Source organism: Penicillium verhagenii, assembly GCF_028828195.1.
Source record: "Penicillium verhagenii strain IBT 33310 chromosome Unknown utg000005l_segment0_segment0, whole genome shotgun sequence".
NCBI lineage: Eukaryota > Fungi > Ascomycota > Eurotiomycetes > Eurotiales > Aspergillaceae > Penicillium > Penicillium verhagenii.
In genome coordinates, this window is record NW_026643169.1 from 4,707,693 (window position 1) to 4,720,730 (window position 13,038).

The 13,038-nt window shown below is 47.9% G+C and overlaps 5 protein-coding genes across 5 annotated transcripts; 3 read left to right on the forward strand and 2 right to left on the reverse strand.

Moving 5' to 3' along the window:
* Positions 1-529: 529 nt before the first annotated feature.
* On the forward strand, positions 530-4,721 carry N7466_005255 (C2 domain protein; the record flags this gene model as incomplete). The annotated part of the gene is made up of 3 exons (XM_057164652.1): positions 530-3,118; positions 3,178-3,762; positions 3,825-4,721. 3 exons carry the CDS (start codon positions 530-532, stop codon positions 4,719-4,721), a joined length of 4,071 nt encoding a protein of 1,356 aa, XP_057023333.1.
* Positions 4,722-5,607: 886 nt separating this feature from the next.
* N7466_005256 (gamma-glutamylcyclotransferase family protein) lies at positions 5,608-6,348 on the forward strand (the record flags this gene model as incomplete). Its single annotated transcript, XM_057164653.1, has 1 exon — positions 5,608-6,348. The coding sequence occupies one exon, from the start codon at positions 5,608-5,610 to the stop codon at positions 6,346-6,348; it is 741 nt and encodes a 246-aa protein (XP_057023334.1).
* Positions 6,349-7,331: 983 nt separating this feature from the next.
* N7466_005257 (adenine phosphoribosyltransferase APT1) lies at positions 7,332-8,034 on the reverse strand (the record flags this gene model as incomplete). The annotated part of the gene is made up of 2 exons (XM_057164654.1): positions 7,332-7,480; positions 7,560-8,034. The coding sequence occupies 2 exons, from the start codon at positions 8,032-8,034 to the stop codon at positions 7,332-7,334; spliced, it is 624 nt and encodes a 207-aa protein (XP_057023335.1).
* Positions 8,035-8,653: 619 nt separating this feature from the next.
* N7466_005258 (uncharacterized protein) lies at positions 8,654-8,836 on the reverse strand (the record flags this gene model as incomplete). Its single annotated transcript, XM_057164655.1, has 1 exon — positions 8,654-8,836. One exon carries the CDS (start codon positions 8,834-8,836, stop codon positions 8,654-8,656), a length of 183 nt encoding a protein of 60 aa, XP_057023336.1.
* A 2,065-nt stretch (positions 8,837-10,901) lies between these two features.
* Positions 10,902-12,659, forward strand: N7466_005259 (uncharacterized protein; the record flags this gene model as incomplete). Its single annotated transcript, XM_057164656.1, has 2 exons — positions 10,902-11,057; positions 11,244-12,659. 2 exons carry the CDS (start codon positions 10,902-10,904, stop codon positions 12,657-12,659), a joined length of 1,572 nt encoding a protein of 523 aa, XP_057023337.1.
* Positions 12,660-13,038: the final 379 nt, after the last annotated feature.

Below are 13,038 nucleotides of genomic sequence, written 5' to 3' on the forward strand. Positions count from 1 at the left end.
ACAGAGAACAACCTGTTCTGGGAAATAGTACATGTTGTATAGACCACCCTTGCATTATGCCAGCATCACTGTTCAGCGCCCGTGTAGATCAAAGCCCCTCCAAGGGAGAGACTAGGGTTCTGGGTATTAGCAAAACCAGATAGTTGAATGCAAAACAACTATTTTTTCCCTCTGAATATTGTCTCTCGCAAGCGCTGTTGAGTCTCTTGAGTTCCTATCGCATCTTTATTTTTGGTCCGGGCGCCTACGTCAGTTCAGTCCGGGAGCTTTTTGTTTCATCTGGTTCCCCTCCTCTCCTTTCTTCTCCCTGAAGGTAAACAGTCCAAACCCCCATCACCGCCCCCCCTGCTCGGCATACCTAGTTCCCCTCCGAGACATATCCACCTCAACCCCCCAAAAAAGTGACCTTCAAAAAGTCGCGCTAAACGTCTCCGTCCACGGATGCTGGTGGTCTGCGTCCATCTCCATCCATGGTCCCGCATTTCACTATCTTACCTCCGAACCGTCCACGAGTATAGTCAACAACCTGATGTCGACAGCATCTAGTCAGTCCCGAGGAGTCAACCGACGGATCAATAGCATCCAAAATGAAGGTCGACATTCGCGCAACTCCTCAGTTTCACGGCGCCGGCCACTCAGCGCCAACGTCGCATGCAGCCATGCGCTCCGCGTAGCCTACCTTGCCTATCTCCTACACCCGCGCTCTCGTCGCATCCAGACTGTACCCGCCGCGCCGGCGCGGCCTAAGCGATCAACTACCTCGATCCATGATTTGATGAGTGACTTTTCGCTGGTCAAGGATTCCAAGAGCACAAAAATTCCTCATGGATTCGTGGCCGAACTGGAGAAACGTTTGACGGGTGTTTTGATGGGAAAGGAGCCGCGGAAAGAATTCAAGGATGTTCTAGTGGTGCGCACATTTGCTGCATTTCTCAACGTGTTGAAGGAGGATTCCTTCCGCAAGCGCATGGAAAAGGACCGGCGAGCGGAAGACCTCGTACTCATCTTCTATTCCAATGCGATTAAGGAGCTCAGCAAGGGCAAGGACCACGATGATGACAGCTGGAAGCTCATGGTAGATCGCCACGTTGCGCTGTTTGTCCGTTTGCTTGCGCTGAGTCTGAAAGGACATGATTGGGCGAAGGACCGCCCGGAGCTTGCAAATCGACTGTCTGTTCTAGAGAACAAGCTTCTAGTTCAGGATCAAGATCTAATGAATGCGACCGGTACAACTTCGACCACCGAGGTTGTAGCTCCGTTGACCTATGAAGTCAAGGACATGCCCGTTGTGCAACATGTGGCCAAGATCTTCGGGATGACGACTTCCCAAGCTCAGTCCGAGATAGACAAGCACAAAAAGACATGGACTGCGAAAGCTGCATTACATGACCTGAAGACTTATCAGACTCATCTGAGTCTCCAAACTCACAAGACACTGTCAAAGGATGACTTTGAGACCGATGACGCCTATGATAGCTGGAAGAAAAGCGAAGGTCCTGATCTTTCGCAGATGATGCTAGCCATCATGCAGTCTAATCCAGAACTGGCCAAGAGCACACCCGGTGCTCTGCCTCAGTTCAGCTCACCGGTGGAGGGTGATTTGTCTAAAACGTCCTCTGCTCGTACTGACCGAACATCTTATGGTTCTGATTCACCTGTCGACCTCAGCGGGCTCTCGTTGAACGGCACCGATGGAGACTCGGAGGAGTCAGATACTTATACATTTATCCCTTCCGATCCTCGGACTGTATATAGGTTTATCTTGTCGCAAACATTGACTCATGACCTGCGAAATCGCGAGGCCGAGGCAGCGACTCACGCTACGTCTGATGCCCCTTCCATGAAACTCTTATCAAAGCAATCAACGGAAATGCTGAATGAAATTTGTATCCGATGGCGGCTTCCGACTTTCTCTCGCATTGTTCTATTCTTGGATGTCATGCAGTCCAAGTTTGTGGATAATGAGATTGATCTCACTACCCTGGACTCAGCATTTACCTTTGCGAAAGAGTCACCTCCAGCTGAGATCCGTAACAAACGCAGCAGCTTTGTGGCTCCATCTGTTTTTGACCGCCATAGATGGACTGTTCATGACCTCCAAATGATGCAGAATCTCCTTGCCAAGATCCACGAAGCCTTACTTCGGGAGCTTTATGATGTGATGATGGACTGTTTTGAAACAAAACCACGCCCACTTGGACCTGTAATGTATGTGCTTGAGAATCACATCCAACTGGATCCAAGTTATACAGAGAACCCCGAGGACCTTGGTCGATTCGGCTCCTATGTACAAGACGGCCTTGCTCAGAAAGCGACCGAGAAGTACCAAAGACTTTTGAGTCAGTTGATTTCTGTTAATCAGGAAGATTGGCAGGTCGACGATATCATTCAGTTGGGTGATGCCATTTCCAAGCTCGCACTGAAGATTCAAAAGCGGTACAGGAACAACCCTGAGATTATGGGCGTCAACCCATATACAACTCTATGCCTCAACGTGCTTCCCATGTTTGCTGAAGATGCGCAAGAAATGGTCATCCGAATCATCGAGCAAACCAAGGCTAGGGATGAAGAAATCGCTGTTGAGGATGGTTTCGCGTTGTACAGAGCCCTTGCTACAATTAGGCGTTTGTTTACTAGCACGATCCCTCAAGACCCTTTCCCATTCCATATCGAGGGTCTTCTGGAAGAATTCGTCTGGAGATGGTTGCGTTTGACAGACCAGAGTGTTATGGAATGGGTAAATCAAGCTATGAGACAGGATGCTTTCTCTGTACGGGCAGACGAAGCGTCCGAGGACGTCCCAGAGGATTCCCGGCACAGTGTCTCCGTTATTGATGTCTTCCGGTCATTCAATGAAGTGGTGGAGAAATTGATACAGCTAGAGTGGGACGATGATCTTCAATACGCAAAATTCATGACGGCATTATCCAGCTCCATTGGAAAAGGTGTCGCGAAATATTGTGAATTCTTGGAACAAATGTTCGCCCGGGAGATGGATCGACTCACGCCAGAGCAGGAGGCCGCATTGAATCAGACCACTCAAGAGAAGTTTATGCAATTTGCCAAAGATACGTGGACGAGCAAGGACAAGATTGAACCGTTCCAATTCTCCTCAGAGGTATGACATTTTTAGTCGCTAAAAATTGAGGATTCACATTACTAACATCGCAACAATAGTCCCTGGTGAAATTGAACAACATCGAGTTTGCCCTTCAGCAATTGGATAAGCTCGAACGTGAGATCAACGTCGATGCTTGTGCCGATGTAATTGCACAGCATAGCCCTCCGTTGCTTAAGAAGGTTCGCAAGTCGACCACCTATGTCTTTACGATCAAGGTTGTTGAGGCAGAGGACCTAAAGGCTTGTGACATGAATGGTGGCAGTGATCCGTACGTAGTCCTGACGGACGAATATCAAAAACGGATTGCCAAGACCCGCATCATCTACAACAACCTCAACCCCCGCTGGGAAGACTCTGTGGATATCACCACTCAGGGTCCTTTGAACATAATCGCTACGATCTGGGACTGGGATGCGGTTGGCGATCACGATTACGTTGGTCGAACATCTATCAAACTTGATCCAGTCCACTTCGGTGACTTCTTGCCAAGGGAGTACTGGCTTGATCTGGACACCCAAGGTAGACTCTTGCTTCGTGTCAGCATGGAGGGTGAGCGTGATGATATCCAGTTTTACTTTGGTAAGGCTTTCCGTACGCTGAAACGAACAGAAAGGGATATGACTCGGAGGATTACTGAGAAGGTATGTTATTCCACCGTTTACTCTTCTAGTTTATGTCACGACCTACTGACACTTTCCATCAGCTTTCTGCGTATATCAGCTACTGTTTATCACGCCGAACATTGAAGTCTTTACTCTCTCGCGGGATTAGCATGTCAACTGTGTCCAATTTTCTAAACCGCAACCGAGGGCCACAGATTTCGACTGGCCCCACTCCAGCGGAGGTCGAAAATGCTCTGATGCCTTTGTTCGATTACTTCAATGATAACTTTGCCATCATGAACAAAACATTAACCGGAGAGGCCATGAAAATGGTCATGGCTCGTTTGTGGAAAGAGGTCCTTGCAACTATCGAAAGTTTGCTGGTTCCACCTCTGTCCGATAAGCCGTCCCACCAGAAGCCATTGACAATCCAAGAGGTGGATATTGTATCACGCTGGCTCGTGCTGCTGCTGAGCTTCTTCCATGCGGTGGATGAAGACACCGGAGACGCTGGTGGTGTTGCCATCGATATTTTGAAATCCCCCAAGTACCATGAGATTCAAAGCTTGAACTTTTTCTACTTTGAGCCCACTGAGAACTTGATTCGCACTTCGGAGAGAATGGCCTCAGCAACTGTGAATCGCCAACAAGCAAATCGCAACCGTACCTCTGCCCCCGCTCATCTTGGAGCCACTGGTCCCAGCTATGGGGGTCTGGGTGTACCTGCTGCCCGTCGCGCAAAGAGCATCATGCTCTCCCGGAACCTAGGTACCATGAAGAAGATGAAGGAAGAGAAGCGCCGTGACGCTCAGGCTGATCCCAATGACGACATGATTCTGCGCATTCTTCGCATGCGTCCTGAGGCTGCCGGCTACCTCCGTGATCGCAGCCGTCAAAAGGAAAGACTTGCTGCTGCGGCTGCGGCTGATGCCATTGTGAAGCAAAGCTTGATGGCCGGGGTTGGCAGCCGAATGAGTGGGACGATTCCCCAGCGCTGAGCACAGCCCTGGGGGTCGATCTATCGTTAAATTTTGATTTTTACTATTTTGCATTCCCTTTTGTATGTCTAGCGATTGATGTGTGTCCATTAAGATACCGTATGATGTGGCCCGTAATTTTCAACTTGTTATACAAATCTTGCAATGCAAACAAGTATATTTACTTGCAATTTTTCCCTATCCAATTCAAACCCTTGGAACTCGTGAATACTAGTAGTAGCTACGTACTCTTGTGTCTAGTAAATAACCTTGAAATGTACATGCACATGTTTTCGAATAATGATGAGACGCTGAATGTGGGTAGAGGTATCGGGTAATCGAGACAACCTTAGTACTACTAGTACTAGTATGTACGGCTATGTACTTATAATGGTACATATGACATCTCTGAGTGGCGAGATTTGAACTGTGGAATCCACCGCTTGCTTCATACTGCATAACAGTATGAATACAGTACGTCGGAGCTTGGGCTTGAAATCCGCCACTTTAATATCTACTACACAAATAGGTCCACTTACTAGTAAGAAATGATGGCACCACCAAAAAAAAAAAACTAAACCAGAATGCTTCTTATACGTCATTAGTATACGTACTATGTATAGAATGGAGACTGGCCTGGTCCCATGGTTAGCACCATCTGGGGTTACAATGATGTGATATACTAAGTACCAAATCATTACGCGTACAGTGAAAAAATACAAGCTTTGATGCTCCAGATAGAGTTGTTTTCTTAATCTCATGGTATTTGATGCCTTAGATTCCGGTCTTCAAATGTTGCCACCGCGGTTTGATCTGTTTGACAAACATGAATAAGGTTACTGGTACCTGATCAGCCTCCAACTTTCCTACAATACTCAACATTTGACATTCGGGCAAGGCATCTAAAATGCATATCGATATAAAAATTGCCCCCCAATCCGAGACAACTCTCCCCGTCTCGGCAACCATTTGCCCCGACTCTTCACCCCGCACCGATAAAACCATCAAGCCACAATATCTCTACTTCGCCTATGGCTCTAACCTCTCCCCAACCCAGATGAAACAGCGCTGCATTATCAATCCATCTCTATCAGCAAAACCACTCGCCATCGCTACCCTCCCAAAATGGAGGTGGCTTATCTGTGAAGCGGGGTACGCCAACGTTCTCCCCCCACCGGGGATGCGGGTCGGATCACAAAACAGCGAAGCCGGGTCCAAAGTACCTGTCTCCGGAACCGAGGATGCAGTATACGGCGTCCTGTATGAAATGGATCTTGCAGACGAAGACAGATTAGATGGGTATGAGGGTGTGGACTGGGATGCGGAGGATGCTGACGGGAGTGGGGAGGTGGGGGTGGGGATTCGGCCTAAGGAACAGGGGGAGGGTGACTATAACAAATGGTACTGTCCTGCTACTGTTGTACGGTGGCTGGACGAGGAACAAAGGGACGGCGAACATCGGCTCAAGACGGAAATTGGGGGACAGATCCCGGTGCTTGTTTATGTGGACGAGGAACGGGTGAAGTTGTCGCCGCCGAAGACCGAGTATATTGCGCGGATGAACCGGGCGATTTTGGAATCGGTGGCGTTGGGAGTTCCCGAGAAATGGGTTGAGGAAGTCATGAGGCGGTTCATTCCGGTGCAATAGCGGTTCGGGTCTACATACTGCATACATTGGTTCTATATCGCGCGCATCGGAACGGTACCAGTCTTGATTCCCTCAAGTGCTGGGCGTGTCCAATGTTTTCATGGTATTTGATTTCTTCCACAGTTCTACCACCATATAGAAAAGAACTATTTCATTCAAATGTGCTTCCACCTATCGGGAAATAGCTACCTAGAGTATAAGATTGTAGACTACAAGCACCGAGGGGATTAGTACATGCTCAGTAGTAATCCGGTGTTGGAGGGCACATAATCAGTACTTAGTACATAACTAGTAGTAGTCGGAAATGGCACTTAATATTTGTATACCTTCTAGGTAGTGCCTACTGGGTAGGAACTTCAATGTTTCAAATAATACCAGGTATTAAGATAGATATGGAAGATTCAGCCACGTCCAATGTGTCCCAGTAATATCCTCGTAAAATACGTTGGTGTCTTTTGATACCTGGAACCTCTGTCCCTGCTTATTTACCAGCTCGGATAAGCGGCTACGATATACTATGACACCAATAGATAGGATCCAAATGCAAGTCAACATAATATAAGCCAAATTGTGAATAACGAATTTGCCAAACACAAAACACATTGTCAAAGGTATCTGTCTATATAGGATAAAAGCGGGGTTTTTTATTAAAAGTTGAAGCTGGAGTGTCATAAGAGCCCGGCTCGACTCCAACCCAGAGAGACCACGTGCAACAGAAACGGAAATGCCAGAAGAAATTAAAAAAGGAGGAACACAAGATCCGGAAGCGTAGTTCAAATGCTCCGGAGCTCGGGTTGAATCGGTTGCATGAGCGTGGAGTCGGAAATAGCGGCTGGTCGGGTGGAGGGTGGGGGGTGGAGACACCGCCAGTTCGGTGTGGGCATTTGGGTCATTAACGATTCGGCGATCTCGACGATCGCGATAAACATTGCACTTTTTATGACGATTGAATGAGGGGGTGTGGCTTTGACAAAAGAGGAAGCTTAAGCAGCCTGGCCGGAGAGGAGAGTGTGAGTGGGAGCGGGGAGCTTGTCACGGCCGTGGAGGAACTCGAGCTCGAGGATGAAGAGGAAGCTGAGCAACTCGCCACCCAGCTTCTGGATCATCTCACCGGCAGCGTAGGCAGAGCCACCTGGGGAAAAGAAAGAAGAAAGGTCAGCGGATTGCGATCTATTGAGAATCAATTTGTTGATTTTTAATTGGTTACTCACCGGTAGCGATAATGTCATCGACAACAATGACCTTCTGACCGGGCTTGATGGCATCAGACTGCATCTGGAAGAAATCCTGGCCATACTCCTTCTCGTAGCCCTGGGTAATGCAAGGGCCAGGGAGCTTGCCCTGCTTGCGGACAGGGACGAAACCAGCACCAAGGCGCAGGGCCAAGCTGGGGCCGATCAAGAAGCCACGGGCCTCGAGACCAACAATGACATCGGGCTTCTGGCCACCGTTGTTGGCGAGAATGTGCAGCTCCAGGGAGCGGATCAGAGCCTCGTGGAGCTTAGGGTTGGCAAAGATGGGAAGGATGTCCTCGAACAGGATTCCCGGAGTAGGGAAGTCCGGGAACTGGCGCAGCGAAGAGCGCAGGCTTACTTTAAGACTGGCGAGTTCGGCGGCGCTGGAGGCATTGGAGGCGGCGTGTCCGGCGACTTGGGCGGAGGCATCAGGAAGGGTAGATTGGGACATGATGAGAGAGAAAGGGGAAGAAAGGGAAGAAGGCGAGAAGGAGGGGTAAAAAAAGCTATTGAGAAGGTTATAGAGTAAAAAATAGATAGTACGTAGTAAAAAAAAAAAACTAAGAAAGTAAAAAAAAAAATTCTATGGGTAAAATTACGGGTCCAGGGTTGATAAGCCGATAAGTTTTGCCCCTCGTGGGGCCTAGATTGGATGTTATGGAGGGGTAATGCTGTACAATCAGTAACAAACAAAAAAACAAACAAAAAACCCCCATATAATTACAACGTTCGTATTGATTTTGAATTGTTTTTATTAAAAATAATAAAATAATATAACTAGAATTCAATATACTTACTAGTAGTCTATCTAGCTGAACGATCCGGTTCGGTTTCCCTGTGATACTGAAAAAGTAAACCAAATCAATAAAGAACGGACAAGACGGAGATCATCAACCAGCGGTCAGATCGGGTACAATGGAAACCTTGAAATTTATACTCTGCAGGTAATTCTCAATACCTTATATTGTACTCAAGTACACTATAACCTTGAAAATCCAATAATTAAAACCGTGGCTTTCTCTCTCTTTCTTTCTTCCAAAACACCGGTAATAAGCGGTCACTGGTCAAAATTACCATTTGTCACGCCATTCATTCGAGCCGGTTTCTAGAACTCGCCTATCTGCAGCTTTCAGGAGGTGCGAAATGTGCTGATGTGTCTTGTCTGGCTTTTGGGGTCCGTCCCGCTGCGGGCCTCGGGCAGATTCTGCGCCCAGTTCCTTCTGATCTGCGGAATCGTCCACTTGCCTAGACATGCATGCTGCCTAGTCTTGGGGCTACGGACGCCTCCTTTGTTTGACCCGAACAAATCAACGATCGTATTCTGCCCATCACACCATTTCTCGCTTTGGCTTTAACTGAGAAGGTTCATTCGAGGCCGGATAAATCCAAAGGAACCTGAAAATGACTCATTGGTTACACAACCCCCCCAGGATTGTGCGGAACGGTTGTGTCCAGATCAAAGTGGCCGGGATGGTGTGTACCAAAAGAACTTTTGGAATCTAATCGCAATGTAATCATAGGCGCGGGGAATGGACGATGGAACACGCCCATGAAGCTAGCCGGTGGTCTAAGACCATCAGACCATATCCGAGCGCTACGTCGCCCAGCATGCAGGGCTGATTGACACATTGTACACACAAATACTGCAAAGGAGCCAATGGGGATCGCCAGATCATTTTACATCGCGATCTGAAACTTGTCATAGCCATTCTAGTGGGGAAAAGGTTTTTGTCCCTTTCTGGCACATGCATGCAGCGCTAGGGGATCTAGTGGAGGGGGAACATTCCGGTGCAGGATCCAGGTCTGTCTACTATCTATTCTGCAGAGAGGTGGGGGCTATCGAGGAATTCTTGTTTCATATCATATCTACTATGCATTCACTCTGTATCCGTACGGAGTGGATTGGATAGAATGGACTAGTGTGACTCGGTGAGGGGTAGGTGCATTTCCCTTATTCCATACTTCCCACCTCGCCGCCATATGTATACATAGTAGTCAATTATAAGAGCAGCAGCAGGAGAGAAAGCAAGAAAGAGTATAGAAACAATTAACAAAAAAAGCGATGGAGCAAAAAGAGAACCGAACGCGGGGGTCGAACCCGCAACCTTGAGATTAAGAGTCTCACGCTCTACCGATTGAGCTAGCCCGGCTGGGCTTGTTAAAGAAGTAACTTGGTTTGGCTACATAAGCCAAGATCAAATTTCGGTGGAGCATATTTCAAAAGAATTCAAATGTTGAATAATTCTGCCAATGTTCTCCGTATAGAGAAAGTGAAGAACTAGTGGTACATACAAGAAGAAAAAAGAGCAAAAAAAGAACCGAACGCGGGGGTCGAACCCGCAACCTTGAGATTAAGAGTCTCACGCTCTACCGATTGAGCTAGCCCGGCGGGCTTATACGAAACCTAAATAGTTTTGGCTATAATATCCTACATGTTTGAGGCAGTGCATTTGCGCTTGCCCACATGTGCATAAGCAACATTTGAAGCTTAGCCAACGACCAGCAAAATCATCACTTGCTTCAATTTCACTAATCACTTTTTGGTTCTGTCAAGATTTATTGGTTTCCAATTCAATTTTTGTCTCTTACATACATTGATATGTATGGCATCGGGCCCGCTGCCCGGCCCTGGAGGTGATTCCAAGATTTAATTGTCGATTAATGCAGGCAACATATATACATACAATACTACATTTTGGTCAACTGGTAGCACTGGCAGGACTGGTACGACCTCGACTCAAGTCAAACCTCCTAAGGTCAACTGGTTGGAATGGATGCCTACATAGCACTACATATAACATTGAAACTATTGGAAGCCCTCAAGTGCTTAATTGATCTGTACATACACACATGTGCATCCAACCTTGGAATGTTCGAATGTTAGATTGAGTCAGATCCTAATGCTTTAGAACTCTGGTTGGCTTAAGACTCCGACCTGGGCAAATAACATCAATTGATTGAATATGTAATACCATCGAAGTATAGTTGCGAGACACATCCACACAAAGTTTGTGCCGGCCTCAGTCCACTGGGGAATAGCAGAGAAATACACAGAGTATCAATGTTGTTGAGCCTCGGAAGATCTTCTAATCCGGATCTCCAAGCCCGGAACCCGGAGCACCACGTGACGTAGCACGGACCAACTCGCTTATGTTTTTCCGGAGTTGCTGCTCACGCTATAAAATGTCTGCCTGACCTCTCTTTCTTTCATCGCCATCTCCCGTGTCTCAGGTGTTTGCACCACCCCATGGAGTCCAGCTCTTGAAATGTCATATGAGCTACCTCTCCATATTGTAATACACATCGCGTCACCTCAACATGCCTGCCCCTATTTCCGAGGATATGCAGCCGGAACTCCATCTGAATCAGCTCGAAGCCGTGGGCAAAGCCTTCGATGCCCTACTACTAACCCTGTACCGGCTTACCAACAGACACAATGAACTCAAGCAATACACCGAGGATATTTTCAAACAGGTAAATATCTCCTTCGCTCCCATACAATTCACCCCCTCCCCCTCAAATGATGATGAAAAGCTCTAGATCAGGAGCCACTTAACTGTGGCGATGACGGATTAACATGTATTATCTGATGAGAATGTTGTTTTCTATGATTGCATCACAACTGAAATAAGAAGTGGCTGCTAACATGCGACCTTCTAGTACACCAATGTCACCAGACAGCTGCCTCCTCAAGATAGACCTCATGCAATGGAGGTCCAGCAAAGGTTATTGGATCAACAGAAAGAATTGTGTCTAGGCCTTGTGCACAACAAACCTCGAATCGAAGAGCAATCGCTGAATTCCATGCATGTAATCAAGACCCTCGTTTCACACCAAAATGTAGACGAAAATGCCACTCGAGCCATCGTGGCCGGGGTTAAGGGCTATAAGGCCCTACTTCGTACCCAGGACGGTCTTTCCCAAATGTCCTCCACCAATTCATGCATGTTTGTGCGTGGCCCAGACCCTGTGTACCTGGAGGAAGACTTCACCACCAATGGTGCCCAGGGTAGTTTGCACTGTCCATTTTCCAAACCTAAGACACCCTCAGGAAGTGAGGCACTGAATGGGACGAATGATGGCCCCAAAATCCAAGTTGATACATGCGGCCACGAGAATTTGGACCCTATCAAGGCCGAACAGGATGAGCGACGGTCCAGCACGACGCCATCCGTCCGGACCTCCGGAAGTCGATGCCCTGTCTCCCGATGCCCGATTCGGTACCTGGATAAACATTCTCCGGAAGAAATTGCTGAGTATGTGGAAAGACATAAGCATGAAATCCCCCGAAGTCATGCTATCTGTGTGAAGCGATATCAGAGAGACCCTCAAAACATGCGACAACTGGATGCGAAATATGGCGGGTTGATCAATATGATCAGTGGTCTCTCGGCGAAGCACCAAGCTTTCCTGCCAGGCCGACAGGGAAATGGTGATGGTGATGGTCAGACCACATCTGTATCCACCGAGAGAGTTGAGAAATGGGCCGAGAACGTGGATCCAGCTAATCCTGGACCTCCACCAGATGAGGATGAAAATCGCAATGAAGATGAAGGAAGTACTAGTAGAGACGGTCGCTTTGAGCGCCCTCTCCGCGAGGTTCGTCTGGGTGAATCCCCAAGTCGACCTTGGGGCATTCATGTGCCCATCACCCAGCAAACCAATGCCTCAGTACCATTTTCAGGATTGGTACCTGGTCCCATGTCTCCTGAATCTCATGTCGGACCCCATGAGACACCGCCTACTGATATCCCGGCCAAGCCGGCCGGTCGCTGTCCATTTGGACATGGCGCCCCTAAGCCAGAAGCAGCTGAACCTGTTTCCGCAGCTCCTCCCCCTGCTGCCATTGCTCCTGAACCCGAGCGACCGACATCGCCCTTGGCTAATTGGGCCAAACATGCCCAGGCTGCTACAGCGGATGCAGACGCCCAGAAAATCGAAGACACTACTGCAAAAGCAGACGCCATCCCCACGCCATCCCACATTACGTTCAATGGTCCGGTGTTCTTCGGGTACTCTGCCGAGCAGACAGCCAGCTTGATGCAGCAGCTGCGTAAGATGGGGGCACAATTTTAATACCTCCCGTGTACCACCTTTTGATATACCTTTTAACATTCCCGTGTCTGAATATTTTACTACATATTTGCGAGCCTTTGCCATTTGTCATTGGACACAGTGATATCATATTAACGAAGAAATGAACTAGCTTGTATCATACTAGTATTTGAGCGAATTTGATTAATAACATTGTTACCACTACTCACTGGCCCTTTTCATAGGAGTTTTTAGTACATAATTCGAACCATTTAGAAGGATCTATGTCAACCTAGATAGGTCAATGCTTCCATGTTTCCCGAGCAATTGAGTTGACCGCGGGAAACAAGATGCTGGCAATAACCCCACCAATCTAGGGCGGGGCGCTGCGGCAGTTTCCATCATATAACCCACCTTTCCA